This window comes from Canis lupus, chromosome 38 (genome assembly GCF_011100685.1).
Source record: "Canis lupus familiaris isolate Mischka breed German Shepherd chromosome 38, alternate assembly UU_Cfam_GSD_1.0, whole genome shotgun sequence".
Taxonomy (NCBI): Eukaryota; Metazoa; Chordata; class Mammalia; order Carnivora; family Canidae; genus Canis; species Canis lupus.
Genome location: NC_049259.1, coordinates 12,153,263 through 12,175,581, shown reverse-complemented (window position 1 = coordinate 12,175,581; position 22,319 = coordinate 12,153,263). Strand labels below are relative to the sequence as shown.

General features: G+C 37.6%; 1 protein-coding gene across 1 annotated transcript in view; it reads left to right on the top strand.

The window, feature by feature from the left end:
- The window catches only part of USH2A (usherin), a 702,892-nt gene that overhangs the window by 266,748 nt on the left and 413,825 nt on the right, over positions 1 to 22,319 (top strand). The window contains 8 exon segments of the mRNA XM_038586435.1: positions 1,107 to 1,233; positions 3,645 to 3,746; positions 5,601 to 5,780; positions 7,585 to 7,715; positions 12,646 to 12,919; positions 17,406 to 17,609; positions 17,737 to 17,817; positions 20,455 to 20,649. Of these exon segments, the coding sequence (XP_038442363.1) occupies positions 1,107 to 1,233; positions 3,645 to 3,746; positions 5,601 to 5,780; positions 7,585 to 7,715; positions 12,646 to 12,919; positions 17,406 to 17,609; positions 17,737 to 17,817; positions 20,455 to 20,649 (1,294 nt within the window).

Here is a 22,319-nt window from a genome sequence, read left to right as displayed (position 1 = left end):
TCGATTACGTCAAGTAACTATCACTTTTCTCTTTCTGAAAAATGGTATTCCAAAATTATGGGAATTCGGCGAGACACTCCAACAAATGAAAAAATATTTTGTAATATTTTTTACCCAATCTTATTTTGTTTTTTAAAATTTTTTACTGGATTGAAGTTCATTATTGCTAAGAAAATCAGCTTTATTGAAAAAGAAATCTATTTTCATTTAGAAGGTGTAGAGCAATTTTCTGGTGGTTTTTGTCTTTAATAGTAGTAGTAGTAGTAACTGATGGTGACAAAGTTGAAATATCTTCTACTTAGTCATATTTGCTCACTAACACTACAAAGGGTAATATTTTGCTAAATATGATATGCTAAAAAAAGTGTTCACTTGACTAGAAAGTACCGGATGGAAGGGTTCTCTTCTACTTCTCTTTTTCTGTTTCCTCAAACTCACCTCCTTTCTGCTAATCTCTGTTCTTGATGTCTGCCATTTCCTACCTTTAAATTTTTAGGAACTCATTTTTAACTACAATGCTATGACCTCAGATGCAAATATAAATGCTAGATTTCAGACTACAGAGCATTGAGTACAAAGTTTAACTGTAATACTTATGTTCAATATATTAATAACCGGATAATTTTTAGTATGAATCTCACACCTTCTGTTTAATAGCAGTGTAGGGAAGGTAAGAGGAACTAAGTTGCCAGACTTTAGAACAATCTGGATTCAATGGTATTTTATTAGTTTTAAATTTTTATTTCACATTTCTGCCAAAATTTTAAGAGCTAAAATTTTAGAATAGAAAATTCATTACCTTTCTGATTGAATATAAGTGCTCAAAATGCAGGTGTACTTGTAAGAGATTTTTTTTTTTTTTTATATTCCAAAGAGAAGATCTTTTCAGGTTTGAGCACTGTGGTGTTTACAAAAGGACATCACAGAAATGCCAGAATGATATTAGGCATCAACTTTAATTTTGAGTTCTGTTTGAAACTTATGCATGCTTCCATCATGATCATGTCAAAAGTTATAAATTGGTTTTTAGCAAATATAGAATTATATGCCAGTGAGTTAATAAACATAAATATTCATTCATTCATTCATTTATTCATTCCCCTAAGGGGTCTTCAATGGAAGTAACTACAACCAATGATGGTGGGAAACAATACAGTGATGGCAAATGGCATGAAATAATAGCTATTAGGCATCAGGCTTTTGGCCAAATCACACTTGATGGGCAGTACACAGGTAAGAACATGATATATGCTGATATGCTGATGTTGCCATACTTTTCTGTTGTTTATATTTCTACATTTTTTCTTTCACCTTTATCTCCTCTCAATTGCATCTGTATCGCTATTGAATTTGCCTTTGGAGAGCTCCTAAAATGATGAAGGCTGGGAACCATTTTCTCATTATGCACCGTTTCAGTAAAGCAAAAATAACAGCAAAGTCATCCATAACAACTTTGTCTTTCACAATTCTTTACAATTTGCAAGGGCTTTTACTGATATTCTCTGGTGTTATTTTTGACCTGCAGAAGACAAATAAAGTAAAGCAATTATTATATGCATTTTAGAAATGATGAGCCTGCGTCTCAGGCAAGGTAAATAACTTTTCCCAATTTACACACTTGGTAGAAAGTGTTCTTGGAACACTTCTCCTGTCTTTGAAGTTCAAATTTAGTATTCTTTCCATCCTACCCTCTCTACTGTCCTTATATAATTATAAAACAGTTACAGTACCTGTATGATGATGCAGGCTTTTATTAATGTATTCAGGAAATACATAATTGAATGAGCACCTACTGTATGCCAGGTATTGCTCTAGAAGCTATGCATACGGAGAGGGAAATTTACATTTTAGATGGGAGAGAGGCAGGAGACAGAAAAAATAAATATTGAACAGTATCAGATAGTAGTATATTCTGAAAATAATAAAGCAAAAAAAGAAGAAATTGTGTGTGTTTGTGTGTATTGGGAAGGGAAGGTTTTTGTTTCATAAAGGCTGTTAGAAAAGGCCTCTTTGATAAAGTGACATTTGAACAGCGACCTAAAGCAAGTAGGTGGTTAAGCCAGGAGAATAACCAGGAGAAGACTGTTTCAATACAAGGGAATAGTTGGTGGTAGGGTCCTGAGGTGGGAACATATATATGACATGTGAAGGACCAACAAGGAGGCCAGTGTGGGAAAGAGTGAGTGAAGGGACTAGTAATAGGTTGAAATCAGAGGCTTTTAGGGCTGTATTACATAGGGCCTTGTGGGCTTTTCCTTGGAAAAAGGGAACCCATTGGAGAATTTTGAGAAAGGGGTGGCATGATATGACTTCTGTCTTTAAAAGGAACACTCTAGGGCAGCCCGGGTAGCTCAGCAGTTTGGCACCGCCTTTGGCCCCAGGGCGTGATCCTGGAGTCCCGGGATCGAGTCCCACGTTGGGCTCCCTTCATGGAGCCTGCTTCTCCCTCTGCCTGTGTCTCTGCCTCTCTCTCCTCTCTGTGTATTCTCATGAATGAATAAATTAAAAAAAAAAAAAAAACTTAAAAAATAAAAAAATAAAAGGAACACTCTAGCTGCTCTTTTCAAATGATTTTTAAAGGGAACAAGGGTAGAAACACAGAGAACAGTTAATAAACTTCTTTAATAATTATAAAATAATTCAGGCAAGAAAAAAAAATGATTTCTTGAACCAGGGAGGTAAAATTGTGGATATCATAAGAAATCTGGATATATTATAAATGTTAAATTAAAAGGATTTGATTCAGGTGGAACAGGGGTTGGCAAACTACCCATGGGCCATATCTAGCTCATCACTGTTTTTATAGTTTTATTGGAGTACAACTATATGCATTCGTTATACATTGTTGTCTGTGGCCATTTCAAGCTGCATGGTCTACAGAGCCTAGAATATGTACTACTTGGCCCTTTACAGAAAGAGTTTGCTAATCCCTAATGTAGAACATGACTGCTAAGTTTGGGGCCTGGGCAACTGAAAGAATGCAGCTGCCATAAATAAGGTTGGCAGGATCATGGGAGAAACTGATATGGAGAGAGATGTTCATGTGAATGCCTTCAGTCTTAGCATCTGTGAGGCATCCAAGTGGAAATATCAGTAGGTTTTTGGATACAACTCTTAGTTCAGGGAAGATTTCCAGATTAAGGATATATATTGGGGATTGTCAGCTAAGGATGGCATTTAACACCTACTTACCAGATATAAGGAGGGCTAATTAGAGTGGTTTGGGCTCTGAGAAAAAAAAAAGAAAATCCCCCTCCTCCCAAGAAAAGATGGAGTTAGAAATGTTAGAAATCTTAACATGAGATTTTCATTGTTATACAGTATAGCCAGGGACACAGGCCTCTTCTGGTCTTGGGCCTAGTCATTTGCAAGGTGCCCTAGCCCTCTACTCTAGGTCATCCTTCTAGAGGACTTAGGACATCTGTGTATGTGGAGAAAGAAGGAGATCTGAGAGGGGAGAAGGGCTGATCCTTCCAACATCAAAATGTTAGGGCCATGAGGAAGAACCATTGAAGAATGATAACAAAAAAGAGAACCAAGAAAGTGTGGTGTCCAGAAGATCAATGAAGGGTTTAATCATTTGTTAAATTAGTAGAACCCAGATTATCCTGGTGAAGTTGGAATTCTCATCTCCTTTTCCATAGGTTCTTCGGCCACCCAGAATGGAAGCACTATCATTGGAGGGAACACGGGAGTGTTTGTGGGAGGACTTCCACAGGGTTACACCATCCTCAGGAAGGATCCCGGTGAGTTTGCTGGAGGGTAGAAGATTTGTATGTTATCATCAAAATGTACAACGCAATCAAGTATGAAAACATTATTTTAAAATATGAATAATAGTGTTATATTCTATCTCATGCTGTATTTCCTATATCAAAAATGTCGCTTAGGTCTCTTCTTTTCTAAAGGAACTGTGTATTACTTGCATTTAAATTCTTGGTGCCATCCCTTGATACATGAAACAAGTTTAATAAACTTTTGCTGAAATGAATGATACTAATTTCAGTCCAAGGTATCTTATTTTAGGATTATTTATCAATTTTTCTAAGATTTTAAACTTGAAGCAACACAGAAATGCGAAACTATGGGCTTGATTTATATTCTAAATAGGCTAAAGAGCATTCCCTGAGTCCTGAGCATGTGATCAGCACTGAACCAGTCCCTAGGAGCCCATAGATGAGTAAAATGTGGTCTTTGCCACAATAGAGGATATATAATAGAGGGCATATAGTGCCGAGCAAATGCCATAAGTACTATAATTGAGACTGAGACAAAATAATTCCTATGTTTTTAGAACAAGAGAACAGAAACTGATTCAAAGTGAAATCAATAAGAACTAACATGGATGAAGTGAACCTTAGGCAGAAAAAAGTCACCTTTCCAAATACATCGCTAAGATTTTAGGGTTGTTTTCCCATGTCCTCTTTGAAGGGCATAAGGTCTTCCCAATCTCTCCCAGGAAGTAAAATATAACTACATAAATATTACAAATGAGCTAGAACCTAGATAAGTATAAATTGTGCATGCATGGTGGTCTTTAGGGAATCCTGATGAAGATCAAAAGGAATAACATGTTTTCAGTGAAACTTGGAGAGGGATATATTTAAATACCCAAGACTGAATATAGTTACCTCCTGAGAAATATCTCTCGAGTAGAGAGGGTTTCATTGGACTACTTTAGACAGAAAAGTCCCTTGAAAATATTCACACACACACAGACACACACACACAGACACACACACACACACAGAGGGAGAGCTCTCGAACCTTTGTCCTAGTTCCTTATCCATCAAGCATACTTCTTGGCTACATCCATGCACCAGGAGGGGAGCATACCCTGATACCAAGCACCCTTCCTGTAGAGGACACATCTTCAGTATAAATAAATAATCTTATATTGTGCATATGAATTGCTTTGTAGAACTTTGATTGCTGGTAAATACCTTCCCTAGAGTCCAATCATACACTCCAAAGCTGAGAGCTAAGCTTTGCATTGATCCATAGGGACAGTGCTGTACGAAATGTTTCTGTTTCTCTAATTTTCTCATTTGCCCACTTTCCTTTCCAACCCTCTATTACCACCCTGTTTGCTATATTCATAAACCCCGCATCTGCCCGGTCTAGAGTATCCTAAAATTAAGGTCAACATTACATTAATTCCTAAATATGAAATCGAATTATTGACTTCTGTGTTTAGCAGACTGGTTCATCACGATGAAGAAACTAAACTACAAACTAATAGATCTAATAGAAATACTTCCTTCAAGTCTTTTAAAACTTTTTACCACACTTTTATTTTTAAGACTAGATGAAATCTCATTAGTTCAGAAGGCAGTACTCTGGCTACTACTATAAACACAAATTTTTTGCATAAACATCTGTTTCTGCATATATGATGGGTCCGAACCAAGGCTAAACATTATGATTGTTACCACGTAGCGTAGGTGACAGCGTGGTGTTTACGTGAATCATCAGGAGGTTTGCAGTAAATAGGTAGTGAGAGCTCTTGCCTACTTCTTTTATTTTAATGGCTCATAAAATTAATTGCTTGCATTTTTTTCCCAAAATACACATTTCTTGATATCTGTCAACTCCTACAGACATAATCCAAAAGGGTTTTGTGGGCTGTGTCAAGGATATGTATTTTATGAAGAAGTATAATCCCTTTGCTATTTGGGAGCCTCTGGTTTGGCAGAGCGCTGAAGAGCAAGTCAACGTGTATAACAGCTGGGAGGGATGCCCCACTTCATTACAAGATGGAGCCCAGTTCCTGGGAACAGGTAAGCTTCTAAAGTAGGCACCAGTGGTTGCTTAACATGGATGCTCTAACCTTTGCACAATTTAATCTCCCCTGTCCAACTACTTTGACCCCATTTGACCCTAGTATCACAGAAATACTAGTGATGCCATGATATGCATAAATACATTCTCAAAGTCTGAATGTGTAATATAAGTTGTAAGACTTACAAACCTGTATTCGTGTGCCAGACCTCTGCTAGCCCACGGCAGTTCTTGGTTTACTTGTGGTAGTGTCAAAAATATCTTTTATTAGTCAGTTGTTTTACTTAGAATGTACTTTTATTCGGAAAGATGTTTCAAAAGCATTTTATTTACCAGGTTAATACACAAATATCTACTTATCCTATTATATAGACGGACAGTATTCTCAAGAGTAGAATTTCAGCTATATAATGGGATGAATAGGCCATTAAGGGAGAGCTGAAAGATGTCACCACCATTACTACCATTGCTCCAAAGGCTGCTGCAAAGGCAAGAGGTAGTATCCCTGGCCCACCTCCCCAGCTACAGTCTCTGCCTGGCAGGCACCCAGGGTGAGGGTGTGGAAGGGAGTCCGGTGACTTCGTGGATAGGACTTCGTCAAATACAAGCCCACCGCTGCCTCCTACATTTATAACTAAGCTGGTTACTATTATTAAGTTGCTTAAACTATCTTCAGAATAGAAAGCTAAATAATCTCCCAGTCTGTGCACTTTTCCATTGCTCTTTTCTCAACACTGTCATTACTCTGAATTTCTCTTAGTCAGTGCAATTTGTTATTGTGAACACTGATATAAAACAGTCCTAGTCTTAATCATATCCACGGTGTAGAGAGTAAATTTCTTCCTCTTAAAATGTATGTCAAGTTCATGCTGTCTCTTCTATACATTTCCAAGGGGGATTTTCTTTTTTTTTTTTTTTTAAACTTTTTATTGGAGTTCAATTTGCCAACATGTAGCATAACACCCACTGCTCATCCCGCCAAGTGCCCCCCTCAGTGCCCATCATCCAGTCACCCCAACCCCCCGCCCACCTCCCTTTCCACTACCTCTTGTTCTTTTCCCAGAGTTAGGTGACTCTCATATTCTGCCACCCTCACTGATATTTCCCACTCATTTTCTCTCCTTTCCCTTTTATTCCCTTTCAATATTTTTTATATTCCCCAAATGAATGATACCATATAATGTTTGTCCTTCTCCGATTGACTTATCTCACTCAGCATAAGTGAAATGCTTATTCTTCAGTTCTGTCCACATTGAAGCAAACGGTGGGTATTTGTCCTTTCTAATGGCTGAGTAATACTCCACTGAATACATAGCCCACATCTTCTTTATCCATTTATCTATCGATGGACACCGAGGCTCCTTCCAAAGTTTGGCTATTGTGGACATTGCTGCTATAAACATCGGGGTGCAGGTGTCCCGGCATTTCACTGCACCTGTATATTTGGGGTAAATCCCCAACAGTGCAATTGCTGGGTCGTAGGGCAGGTCTATTTTTAACTCTTTGAGGAACCTCCACGCAGTTTTCCAGAGTGGCTGCACCAGTTCACATTCCCACCAACAGTGCAAGAGGGTTCTCCTTTCTCCACATCCTCTCCAACATTTGTGGTTTCCTGTCTTTATTTTATATAAATTTATTTTTTATTGGTGTTCAATTTGCCAAGGGAGATTTCTTAACCGATTTGCGTCTTCTTTTGCATAGATTTTCCTGATGGCAGGGTCTGTCCTAGTCTTTGTACCACCTTTAAGATGCTGGCAGTAGTGCTTTGCGCATGCTGAAATGCACATGTTCTTTTCTTTAAAGGGTTCCTGGAACTCCATCCATACATATTTCATGGCGGAATGGATTTTGAGATTTCCTTCAAGTTCAGAACTGACCAATTGAATGGATTGCTTCTTTTCGTTTACAACAAAGATGGACCTGATTTTCTTGCTGTATGTTAACTTATTTAGTTAAATTTACTTTAAAATATCAGATATAACTTTAAAATAAATAAGGAAAATTGGGATTATGTGTTAATATTATGTATTAATATTATGCTAGGTTGGGATTTCTTTTGAAATTCACTTTTGTTTTCATTTTCTTCCCTAAGTCATTTTTAGTTTTAGAATCCTGTGAAACATTTTGTGCTTTGGAATCATGAGTTTTTTTTAAATGACCATTGTTCCTGTGGAAATTGTAATTATAATTTTAGCAAAACAGAGTAGTTATGAGGAATTAAGAAAATCCCATTTGATTTCCATATATATATATATATTTTTTAAATATTTATTTATTTAAGAGAGAGAGGATGTGCATGAGTTGGGGAAGGGGCGGAGGCAGAGAATCTTCAATCAGACTTCCCGCTAAGTGCAGAGCCTGGCACAGGGCTTAATCTCAGGACCCATGATATCATGACCTGAGTCAAATCAATGCTTAACTGACTGAGTCACCCAGGTACTCTTATAATAAATATATAATATTTCATGTTATACACATATACATAAAGGTATAAATGTACAGTGAATACTCATGAACCTACCACCCAACCCAAGAACTAAAATATCACTTTTTGCTTTTACTTATAGGCCCTTTCCTAATCCATTTCCCTATATCTCTCTAGAGCTAATATATACTCAGAATTTTCTGTTTATTTTCCCCTGGCATGTAGTTATAGTTTGAACACTATGTATCAATGCCTAAAAATTCTTGTTTTTGACATTCATAAAAGTTACATCATACTCTACCTTTAGGCAATTGTTTTCTTGTACTCAACATTTTTCTGAGTCACTCGTGTTCTCCATGTAGATACACATTTTCATGGTTATGTAATTTGTCTCTTTTCCTGTCAATGACATACTGGTTGTTTCCATGTTTTTACTATGGCAACTAAAGCTGCTATGAAAATTTTTATACATTTATCTAACTACAGGGGGCAAGTGTAATTGCTCTTACTTGCTTTTCATCAGACAGGCAGATACCATTATCAAAAATTAGTATGTGATTAAAGTGTTAATTTTTTAAAAAGCTATTCTAAAGAACTTACATAGAATCAAGGGAAAATTATGAGCACTTTAACCTCATTGCTCATATCTAGGCAAATAGATAATAAAACACATGTCTTAGTGATTTTATGATTCTAAGATATTTTCACTTCATTGATTTTGTACATTCCTAGATTATATCCATTTTGCTGACCAGGTAAGTGGAAATATATCTGTTCATATTATTTATTAAAATTTCAGCTTATTTAAAGTATTTATTTGTCCTCTTATTTACTGTTTGCCTCCCTCACTGAAATGTAACCTCTCTGAATACAGGACTTTGGCTGTCTTTACAGGTGCCTACCTCTTGCGCTTATTAAGGGTTTGGTAAACACTGTTGGATGAAAGAATGAGTGAACCTGTGAATGAGTTCATGTTGTAGTGACCCTCACTAAGCATTCTTTAATCATCTATATGTGTGTAAATTCTGGGGAGGATGCAAAGATATTTTCCTTAGGCCTTTCCTCTTAAAGACCACTTGCCACTATTGGAGGGTCACACATCCTACTATACCTTCCATCTTCCTCCATTCATTCACTTAGGAAATATAAGACATTTCCACTATATTGAATAGTAATATTAACTTTAAGCTTTAATGAAATTAATCTTAAAGCATCAAAACATTTAGACAAATATATGTTGAGTATCTGCTGTGTGCTAGGCTTTCTTTTCGTATTTCCAAAATAGCTATAAAGGAAGCAGACGTTCCTAGAAATTACATTCTACCCTTCCATATCTGAAGACTTAGGCTTTTCCCAGATTATCTCTCAATAAGAATTCTTCCCATTATCTTAAGTAGCTTCAATATACATGGCTATCCTCTAGAACTTGATTAACTCAGAAAGTTTTCACTGCTAAAATCTTAAATCTCAAAATATATCCTCATAAGCTTTCAGCTCTTGCTCTCTCTTACTGAGTTCACTAAGATGATGAAGCCATTGGCTATCAGACCACTTTCTGTTTAATTTACTTGCTCTCCACCTCAGATACCATAATAGAGCTTTTCAACCATTTTTCCATCAATACTCTCAACTTGTGTCTTCAATGCCATAACCCTGGGTCAATCAGCCTAGTTTCCTAGCTTTTCTGTCTCAACAGCCATTTTGCTGATCACCATAGGAAAATTGAAATAAGTATGAAGACAGAGTTTTGAGGCTTCTGATTCCTTCATTCAGCAGTATTTCTTGTTTACAGGATTTGTTCACAGATTAGTTGTGGAACATGAAAGAAAGAGAATGTCACCCCTGGAAAACACCACAACCTGAATGTCTTCAGAGAGTTTCATTCTTAGAATGGAAAGAAACATAATCCCTTTATCTTCCAAACTCTCGACCTCCTGCTTTTTTGATGAGTCCAGTCTGGTTTCACCCTCTCCTGATCCAGGAGAACAAATACTTAATTACCATGTTTCCAACCAAAGTTAGTATTTCTAACTCTATTCTAGATTCTATCCCTTTTCCTGCAAGAGCTTGTGCTTGAAATTATCCTCCTTTTGTTAGTTCCAAGGTTCTCCATTGGCTCTTCTCCCTCAACATAGAAAATGGTTGAGCTTCATTTATTTTAAATTTTTTTCCTTTGACTTTGAAAATTATTCCTTTGTACTTCCCTCCCTTTCAGTGTCTATTGCATTGAAGGTAATTACTCTGATTAGTTCCACTTTTTTTAATATCACACTCCAATCCTCAAAACTACTATACATATGATTCCTAGTCCTACCACTGCAAAACGTTTTAGTGTTGCCAGGGACCCCTGCATTTTCTAGTCTAGTAGATAATTTTCTATCTTTATCTTAACTGATCTTCCTCTATCTTCTTTTTTTTTTCCTTAACATATTCTTCCCTGCTGACTTTCCAAAATACTAGTTGCTCTTGATTTTTATTAAATCCTTATGGTTTCTCCAAAAAGATCATTGTCAACTTAAAGAATTATATCTACTCTACCTTCCTCTTAAAGTGTTGGTCTGGCTGAGGACTCTATACTCACTCATCTTTTCTTTTGACTGCTTTTACACTGACTGGATGATCTTGTTTATCTTCTCATGAACCTTTTCTATTTTACTGGCCTAGATCTTTATGTTCAACTGCCTCAAAAAATGTTTCTTCTGGGTGTTTTTAGACATCTCAAACTCAGTATGTTTAAAATTGACCTCATTCCTCACTGACAATGATTATATCAGGTCTTCCTTTCCTAGTGCTTTCATATCGTGGTGGTAGTCAAACATACCCAAGCAAGAAAGAGCATGGGTATCCTTGACTTACTTTTTATTCATCTAACACATTCAGATATTTGTCAGGTCTTGCTGAGACTTTAAAAGCTGAGTTGCTTTTTAAAATACTTCTTTGAGTTTTCACTGACCTCACTACTGTTATGTGTATTTCAATGGTTCTCATCATTTTTCTCACAATTGTAGTGATTCCCTAATAGATTTCTCCAGTTCCAGGGCAGCTTTCATTTCCAGTATGAACTTCCTATGACTGGAAGGGTAAACTTTCAGCACAAGATAATAGTGGAAAGAATATAACCTTTGGTGTCAAACAGATGAAAGATGTATGTTTTCCATATCACTCAAATCCTCTGAAACCTTGCTTCTACATACTTGACAGGACTCTTTCTAACCTCCCTCCACCATATGTATCCTCTATCTTACCTAATTTAGTATTTGTTTTCTAAATCTAATGAGTTCATACATGTCCCCATGCCATTGAATGTGCTGATCCCCCTGTGTCGAAGGATACTTCATGGATCTTACATATTTCCGAAAGTTGTAATTTAAACCTTTCCCAGTTCCCAGGGAATAAAATGTATATGCTTTCTTTGTTGTCATTGTACTTATTCTTCTCTTGGTTATGGTATTACTCCCAGGTGTTTGCCTCTGCTGTTGGACAACGTGATTCTTGGGAATAGTGTTGATCTTATAGTAGCAGGTTCATGGAACATAGTGGGGGAACTCAATATTTATTGCGTGAATAGACACAGGACTGCTTATCCAATGTGCTTCACAAAAATGATATTTATATAGAACAAGTCTTAATTTTTATCTGGAATTGCTTAATCTTATTTGACATGATTGATCTCAATTTTTTAAGTATCTTATTTTTGCTAGTTTGAGTTCTAACAAAATAAAAACATAGTAGATAAAATAATTTCAAGTACCCATTTTGAAGGGAAACATATGGAGGCATTTCCTTTACCATGAAAATTTGGGTAAAATATATTCGTATTAGAAAATGACACCTTAATCTAAAAGAATACACATAGAAGCAATTACCTTCGTTAGAGATTTAGAATAATAAAACTGAAATATTGAATCAAAATCCATCTTACAAATTTGAAATTGAGTTCACCAAGCAGTTAAAATAAGCTTAATCAGGCTTGACATTTCATTTTCTTATTGTCTTGTCATATTTTTCCCCCAAATTAAATTGATATATGAAGTAGTATTTTCTCATTTTCTAAAAACTCAAGTAAAAATACAGTCATAGTTCAAACTATTCTCTTCATTCAGTCACTTATCTTTTACCTGTGTTGCACCCCCCCGCAAAAAAACATAAATAAAATAAATAAAACTTTTTGCCTACATTCTGTTGTATTACACTGTATAATCATTACTGGGTATGAATCTGTTTGACTCAATACAACATTCTTCATGTCAATTACAAGCTTGCAAAATACTCCATTATATGTTACTCCAGTCCTGCTTAGAATAAAGTGGAACATTTTTATAGAGTGCTTTCAGGGAAATTTGTTGCTTTTCTTCAAGAAATTGACCTTCTGCTCTCTCCCAAACTGCCATTCTGCAGTCTTTTTATATACCTATTTTCTTTTTTAATGTGAAATACAGATAGAACTGAAGAGTGGAATATTGAGCTTCCGGTTCAATACCAGTCTTACCTTTACACAAGTGGATCTACGGCTCGGGATGTCTTATTGTGATGGAAAGTGGAATAAAGTGATTATTAAAAAGAAAGATTCCCTCATAGCAGCAAGCATGAATGAACTGAGGGAACGTGTGTCACAGTCCAGAGCACAGCCACTGATGGTGAATTCCCCAGTCTACGTGGGAGGAACCCCACAGGAGCTGCAGGACTCTTATAAACACCTGAGTTTGGAACAAGGTAAAGTCCATCTGGAGGAATTCTCAAGTAAATACAGCTCTGGTCCTCCCAGGCTTTGGTGGTTCTGTGTTTTAAGATATAGCAGCAGAGTCAGGCTGGAAGCAATATCTATCCATCCCTTTTTTTGAAGCTCTAAAAGAAAAATCATAGAATATTTCTTCAAATAGTCCTATAGGTTGCCATTAAGAGTGTGCCCTTACACCTATTATAATCAATATACTTATCCCAACTTATCTTCAGCAAATATAATTGTAATTTATGTATATATTTCCTCATGTGTTTTCTGGTTCTTTCTGATACTGATCATTATCTGTAGTCACAGATGAAAAACATAAACTAGGTTGGTGTGTACAGCTAAGGAAAATGGCATTAAATTCACTGGGATTTTTTTCTGACATAACTGCTAATTGTCTCTGCATTTCCATGGAGCTCTCCTCTAGCAAAGCACATGAAAGGCTGGGTGTAGTTGAATTTTAAACATACTGGTGAAAAAAATCTATATTTCATTTATTATTAATAACCATGAGTGAAAGAAAAAGTGCATGAGTGCATGACTTATAACTAAAGCAAGCATTTAACTCATATAATGAATTTGAACATAATCAGAGAAATTATTAATTCAAAAAGGCTGACAGTAGCCGAGTGCATTCTGTGTGCAGAATTCATGGTTCTGAAAGCTTTCCATGAGAATAAGTGGGTCAGCACTTCCTACCAAGCCCATGTGTTTGATATGATCATTTAAATCCCCGTTTTACAGATGAGGAAACTGAAGGGCAAAGGCACTTTCCCAAGGTCAGTAAGCAGTAAGGAAGCCAGTAAGCAGAGAGCAAGCCTTTCTGTCTTGGGCAGCCTGGTTGTCAAAAGCCACTCTCCTTATTAGAGTCAAGTGTTTTCTTTTATGGGCATTGGCCAGTGTTCCTTTTGTGTGAATTGGGGAAAGCACAGAAACTTCTAGGTTGTGAGGAAGCATGCCCCCCTGTAGAAAATGTTCTCTACATATTTCAAAATCTATGTACAGCGAATGGTTAAAATTTCCACAAAGCAGTCTTTGCCTATTTGGTAAGTACATAAAGATTTAAATGCCTTTGAATAGAAAATATATGGCAAGCTCTAAGGAGACTTTTAGAAGGGTACTAGTAAGGAGTTAATGAATATCTGGGGTGTAAGACAGTAATGACATTTTCAAGGCACTTAAGATGTAACAGCAGCTAAAAATATTACATTCATATAAGAGCTTCTCCTGGTTTTCAGGTTTTTGAGGTTAGAAAGAGCTTGAAAACCCTTTATATGAGGAAGATTACTTGATCCTACTTACATCTAGGACAAAAATCCCCTGCGTATGTGCAATTATACTTCTAAAAGTACACAAAAACCCATTACTATGATGGGCATAGAGACTTGGCTTTAGCCAAATTTTAACTGAAATTATAAGACGATCATCATAGAAGTTTAACATATCAACATAAACCCAACAGGGATAATTTAATCTGTATTGTGACGAAGTCTACGATACTGAAAGATATTTTATTTATGGGTAATACTAAATTTTTATCATTGCAGTATCATGCCTATCAGTGGTCCTCAAGACAATTGATAAAATATGGAAGTATAGAAACTGGAACATAGTAAGAACTCAATAAAATTAGCTGTCATTATTATTACTATTCAAGATACATTGGAATCTCCTGGAAAGGTTATTAAAAATGCAGATTTTATGACCCTATTCCCTACGATTCTGACTCAGATGCTTTGAGTGATACTAATCTATATGGTAACTGCATGTTTTATACAGCGATCAGGAGAATATTCACCATATGGGGGTGCTGCCTGTATGTAGTGAATTGCAATTAAAATTAATCATGTGCACTTACTGTATTTTTTTTAATCCACTATCAAATGGTCTTAAAATGTTCTGTGCTTCTTAATTAGCACCTTTTTTCAGAGGCTCTATTTTTGTGGTCATATTAGAGCTATTTTTTTCATATCCACTAATATTGTAATCTTCCTTTGAATCAATGCAAATTAACTTTCCTCTGTAGTTTGGAAATGCTGGGCAACCTAATTTGCTGAAGATGCGTCACCTCAGATCATGGGCATTTATCTTAGAACTACCACTGGGGACTATCACTTACCTGCAGCGTGGGGGTGATGGTGGCACATGGGATCACAGATTATGCTCTGACCCAAGCCCTGTGTGGAGAAGGCAGGAGTAGAGGCTGGAAGCCAGCCTTCCTATGGGCCAGTGCCCCCATGTTGGGCTGCCTCTCTCAGAAGGGCTACTGTTTTTCTGATTCATCAGCGTGGATTTCTGGACCACCTTTTAGTTATTCAGGGGCCTTGAGGTGGGGAGTCATTTTTGATTCTCCAAAGCAAGCAAAGGAGGCATCTCTATTTCTCCCACAGACAGGCCCTTTCCCCTCCTCCTGTCCTAACACCCCTCCCAAAGTTTGAAGGTAATTGAAGAATACGTCCGGTGGAAATTACTCTGGTGCAGAGTTGGAAGAATGGTGACTTAATTGGACAAAACTTTGTCTGCGCTAAGATAGCAGAGTGAGGACCACACACTAGAGCCCAGGATTCTTTACCTCCAAGGCCTGAGGTCAGAGTACTACTTCCTAAGGAAGATTAATACTTAGAAACCGTATCCAATGACTCTCTGGACCTTTCTCTTTATCTCCAGAATGAAGGAAGACCACCTCTGTGGCCTTTCCCAAATCTAAAATTTCACCCCATGAATTAATTTTTAAGTCATTTCTTTTTTTTATTAAAAATTTTTAGAATTAGTGAAATATACATAAAATTTACCATCTTAGCCATTGAGTGTACAGTTCAGTGGCATGAAGTATAATTACATTGCTGTCAACCATCAGCACCATCTATCTCTGGAAGACTCTTTCCATCTTGCAAATCTGAGGCTCTGTGCCCTTTACACAATAATGGAGCTTTTCTTGTAACAACGTTCAGATGTTTGCCAAAGCCGCCTTTCCACTGTTCACACTTCGTTGTTACGAAAATGTAAGTATGGAGAAGTTAGGTAACTGAACTCCAAGCTGTCAGGAAATTGCTGCTGGTAAAGAAATCAGAATCCCTAACTTCTGAATTTTCAAGCATATGCTTTTATATTGAGCTTCATTGCTTTCATTTCAACTCACCCAACTTATGTGTTCAAGATAGACGAGCAGTACTGATCAGTGGGGCCTAAAGGAACGTGAATACAAGCAAAGACATTTTGAAAGGAAATAGGCTGCAACTTAATGTGTTAGAAGACATAATAAGACATCATATAAATGCTGAAGAGAACAATTTGCTCGTTGTTACTATTAGATTATTTTCCTGTTAGGCATTGCATTATGTTTTATTTTCTCTTCCTGCTGATGTGCTTTACTCTTGAAAAGAGCTCAACCTGTGTTTGGACCTTTCAAAGTTGACAGTATTCTGTTCAGAAAGAGTGTGTGTGCACATTATCTCAACTCAGTCTGTCTCTTCTTTTACAACTGTGTGCAGTTTCCTGCGCAGAGCGCTGCCAACGCTCATTGAGCGGATCTCTGTTTACATAAAATAGCATGTAATCCAAAGCCACCACTACTTCCTGGTTGACTGGATGACCTCTGGTCGTCTAACAAAAGAGCAGTGCAAACTCCTCATCTATTTCTTCCACATTTCCTGGTGAACTTCCCAGAACTGTGCTGCACTGTGGTGGTTCTAAAGTCAACTGGGTAAAATATGCATTCTGAGAAATCTCGGATGCTGCCATTACCTGAAGGGGATTTGCTCCCTGTCATGCTAATGTGAACACAAGACCGTGATCATTGTGTATTGTCAATATTATGGAACTCCGTGAAAATGGTAGAGCATAGGGATAGCTCCTCTGTAGGCTGATTTAAGCAGGACTTAGTTCTACAACTCAGAAAATGATTCTAACAGAATTCATGTCAGTATCTCCAGATACCAGTGTATTTTGAAACTATATCCTCCCTCCTGCTGTCTTGCATAATAACCCTCAAAGGGTATTTTCCCCCAGTGAGCTTGTTGAATAATTGTGCCCCTTCAAATATTATTTTTGGCACTAAAACAATGACTTATATAGGTGACTGAATTTTCCAGAATTGAGGGACATATGGCTACCCCTCTACCATAATGTCTAATTGCCTAAATTGTATTTCATAAGACTAAGCAGAATGAAAAAATGTGGGCCTAAAGAAGTATAATAAATACTTTCAATTGCATATAATCCAGCTGAATTATAATGATCACCTTATATATTTTTTCAAGATAACATAAATGTAATACCTCTTCGTGGCAACTCAGCCTGGTAAAAAGCAGAAGGAAGCGTAAAGGATCTCCCCAAATGAGACTCAAAAGTTTAAAAATTGTATCTACAGCAACCCCCATGCCTCATCAAAACGTAGTGCTGCAGAGGACAGAAATGATTGGTAATTAATGACTCAAGCCTTTTATGTGATATTAATCCCTTACTATTTGCTAGGTTTCGGTGGTTGCATGAAGGATGTTAAATTTGCACGGGGTGCTGTCGTTAACTTGGCATCTGTGTCCAGCAGTGCTGTCAGAGTCAATCTGGATGGATGCCTATCAACTGACAGCGATGTTAACTGCAGGGGAAATGACTCCATCCTGGTTTACCGGGGAAAAGAGCAGAGTGTTTACGAGAGTGGTCTCCAGCCTTTTACAGGTAATGTGGAGGTGCTCTAAATTAAATGTTACATGTCTCCCACTTGTCGCCTCTTCCCTCCCTGCCAGCCCACTGCTAGTCTATATGAGTAATATTTTAATCTTTCTGCTGCTTATTTCCACTTAAGAATACCTGTATCGAGTGGTAGCCTCACACGAAGGAGGTTCTGTATACAGCGATTGGAGTCGGGGCCGCACACCAGGAGCAGGTAAATCTTATTTCTCTTAAAATGTCTATGTGCACACACATGCCCATGTATGTGCATACATATTCACGCATGTAGGAAAAAGAAAAGACTATAGTACCTTGAAGCAAGCAGTGTGTCTGTAATCTTATGGCAGAGCATGCCTTGGTTTGCAAATGTCAGTGGGTAAAATGCTTAGGAGGTTACAGTTAATGGTTAAAATGCTTAGTAGGTTGGTGTTTTGACTTCTCAGTTATTCATAAGGGTTCACTCAGGCTTGATTCTTTCGTCTTCAAATGCAGAAGGAAGGAGGGTCAAGTTGTCTTAAGGATTTGATAGGCTTGTGTCTATAGGAATATATATATATATATTACAGATTGCATAGGACCCAAGAAGCTAATGTCAGGATTGATTACCATTGGGTGGGGGTGGCACCTTCTAGCCTGTCTCCCACAGAGGGTACATTTGAAACCTGTACCCTGGTTGGAAGCAGATGTGTCTTTTATGGCATCATGGCAGATGTTTGCCATGGTGGTGACTATTAGGATCTTAGAATGACTCCCCCAGGATAGAAATTGCTGATTGGTCTAAATTTCTTGAATTGGAGGGGTCGGGGGGGGGGCGGGGAAGACCATGAGATAGACTATATTAGATTGAATCTCAGACAACTGATATTATAAGTGCTCTGTACTTCTCACAGTGACCACAACATCTTTTTACATGATACCCTCACAAAAGCCATTCATCTTGAGAAGTTTTGCGAATCAGTAGCCTTTTGCCATTTGGAGTCAAACATTGGTCAGAGTCAAATACATATCGTAGGACTATCATTTATGTCTCTTGAAGGCAATTTACCCTTAGCAGGTCACTTATCTAAAGGTGTGTTTTTCACCAAGATACCCTCTCATACTTACTATTAACCAGGGGCTACTAACACAGACAACTTTTGAGAAATCTTAATCTAAGATAACTAAACACAGAGATGGGCCGCTAAGAATGGCTTTTCAAAGCTCTTTGCCTACAGATTTTCCAGAAGTGGACAAACTGACGCTTTCCAAGGATGTTTTAAATTGTCATCTATTTACAGAGACAATGAACCGAACGGTCCCTTAAAATCCTTTTCAACTTCAGAACTTGGAAAATGCTGTGATATAAAATATTCATTTGTCACTGGCACATCCTCTGCCCCTATTTTCACCTCCTCGACTTGATTAACAAATACCCTCTAAAGCTTGCTTTTAGTCTAAGTCAGCAATGTAAATAGGTGTCTGGAAAGTGCATTGCTTCCCTAGCTAAAGAGTGCCCGTTTTGAGTACCACCGAGAAAGTATGCAAATAGAGCCCTGAATTTATAGCAATGATCTGACCACAAAGTCTTATGCCATAAATTCATATTTACAATCTGACCACAACACTGAGCAGCTACATGCTCCCAAGGGTGGGAGAATAATTGCACTATTTAATTATTTTTGAGTCAGTTTTGCTCTGTCCCTTATGAGAAGGCCATCTGTTAGACGGCACTGTACTTTGCCCTGTACCACATTTCAGAACTAATAAAATCAACATCACTCCCGTTGTCCCTTTGCTTGCATCTTGATTGCGTGGCCTGTGGGCTTTCCATAGGCGCCCGTGGTGTTTTAACAGCGCAGACAGTGGTTCTCGGCCTCTGGACGTCTCCCCCCACTCTGTGTTCACTTTGTTTCCCTTGAAGCTGTCCTATTTTATTGGTCTGAACAGTAAAGTCAGAGAAGGAGGATATTTGATGTGGGAAAACCAGAGTGATCCTCCATCGACAGGGCTCAGGAGTCCACGGGCAGCGAGAGCCAGCCTCTCATCCATCATCCTGCCATGGAGTTCCTTGGGTTTTTCTCAGTGTTCCCAGAGCAGTCGGCTGTGATGAAGTTGTTACTGATCAGAACGGTGGAAATATCTAATAAATAGTTAAAGGTTATGGATTTTTAAAATTAGGGGACTCAGCTTGTGAGTGAGGTTTTGCGATTCCCTTAAACTTCCTCATTCTGTGTTATTTCTGAGCTGCTCTGAAGAGAGTATCTCTGAAAGTGATTTTGTATGATCTCAAGGGCGCCAGTTACTCTACCCCCTGAAATGCAATTAGGAATGTATCCTGTATATCATATCTGGGAGAACTTCGCTTTTTCGAAATTAATTTGAAAAAACAATTGAATTTGGAAAATTAGATCAGACGTTCAAGTACAATCCAATCACATTTGTGATATTTTTTGGCTAATACACTGAAGATATAAAAGTGTCAAACCACTATGTATAATAACAGTCTAATTATCTCGCTTCAAAGGGGTACATCATTATATTGTTTGAACTTGTTATCTGCCTACCATCCACCTCCTCCTTTATGAGTGATGTTTAAAACATGTCTGGTACATTAAATGTTTTTGGAAAACCTGGACTAGACTTGAAAGAACGTTATGTCGATGGAGTTTTGATGGTTTTGAAATATCGCTTAAACTGAATGGCTCAAGATGTGCAGTCATATTAAATCAATGCTGAAAAGTTACAACTCTAATAAATTGTATTTATGCTAATGGTTGAGTCTGATTTACTGCGGCCATTAAAAGTGAAGAATAGGAGCAAGAGTCTTCTGAGAACGGCCATTTTCCCTGTTTTCTCTTTTATTCTTTCACAGCTCCACAAAGTGTGCCAACTCCCTCAAGAGTCCGCAGCGTAAACGGATATAGCATTGAGGTGACCTGGGACGAACCCGTTGTGGTGAGAGGAGTAATTGAGAAGTACGTTCTGCGAGCCTACAGTGAGGATGACCCCCATTCACCCCGTAGGCCCTCAGCCACGTCTGAGCTTTTCAATACCAGCACCCTCACAGGTAAAGGTGATTCCTCAAGGAGCAGACTGTATTCATATATTTTTTTTTGTTTTGATTCTAAATGAAAACATTCTTTAAGGGTTTTTTTTTTTTTTTTTTTTCAAAAATGAGCTATTCCTATATTTTTGCCTGGTTAAAAACAGCAAGAGCCATCTTGATATAAGAGATGGAAGCTTATATCTGCCTAGGAGGAAGAGGATGATTCTATAACGTTAATGGGCTCTTATGGAGAGCTTTATCACAAGGTTGAGACCCTCTCTTTCCCAAAAGATAAGGGGACAGGTTGCCCTAGCCCTTAAACACCCCATATGCCTCATATCGGAGTCCTAGGTATACCCTACAGGACCAGCTTACCCATTTCACCATGCAAAAATGTACTCTTTGGGACTAGCCCAAGTTCATAGCACCATTATTTATTGGAAAATTGTTGATTAAACCTAATTATGTCCAAGGTTGGGGAGTATGAGAGCACCAGCAGTTTGACTGGCAACCCAGTGAATCAATTTCTCACAGGGCGCCATGCCATGCAGAACGATTACAGGACAATGTGCTCATACACATTGCACGTGTGTCCCATACTCAAACATGTGCACATGTAGTAAGACAGCAGTTTTCAGCTTCATGAAATGTTAAAGCACATTTAAATGCAGAGTCAGATTTATTAAGCCTTTGACCAAAAAAAGTAAAATGCATCAACAAATTTGATAGAAAAAAAATTTTCCTGTCAAAGAATTTTATAACTTGAAAAACTATATGGATTTTATTACCTTTTGATGTCTGTTGGTCAACGCCATCTAGTCTTTTCATCCTTCTTTAGATTCCTTAGAAACTACCACCCAAATCTATAACCAATTAAACAAAATTTCCCATCTTCCAGTTCCTTCTTCCCTATTTTACCCACCTGATGAAAGCCAACCCGATTAAGCCCATTGTTTGCCTTTGCCCGGGCTGCACATTAGAGCTAAGTGAGCCGGGAAAAAATGAGCAGTTTGTCACTACAAATTCTCAGTCCTCATTTTCAAATGGGCACTCGGTAATGATGCCAACTGTACCGTATTTCTATAATAAGCTCCTTCTCCTATCCTCCTCATTAAATATTTTAGATTTTTCCAAACTATCTAAATGCTAACCTCCCTTCCTCCTCCCACTCAGCTGATGGTCTCACATTAGATCATCTTAGACACCAGAGAAGAAACAGAATCCAACATATAGGATTTCTGTCACTCTCTTACTAGCAAACATATATATTAATTGCATTTTTCTGAGTGATAAGGTTGTTATTAGGGGTGAAATGCATTAATGCTTGCTACGACATTTAAAATTCTTTTTGGCACATTAGAAGTATTTGCCATCATTATTATCTTTAATTTTTACATTTTTTTCTTTTCCTTCCTGTTTGTACAAAGCTTTCATTATTCTATAAAAAATAAAATCTTCAAAAGTCCTCTGGACCTCTGACTCTTCCTGCCTTTTCAGAGATGTGATTGATAGCTTCTCTCCCTCCCGATCATATGTTTTTAAAATATTTTCTTTATTTATGCATGAGAGATACAGAGAAAGGGGCAGAGACATAGGCAGAGGGAGAAGCAGGCTCCCTGCAAGGAGCCTGATGTGGGACTCAATTCCAGAACTCTGGGATCACGACCTGAGCCAAAGACAAATGCTCAACC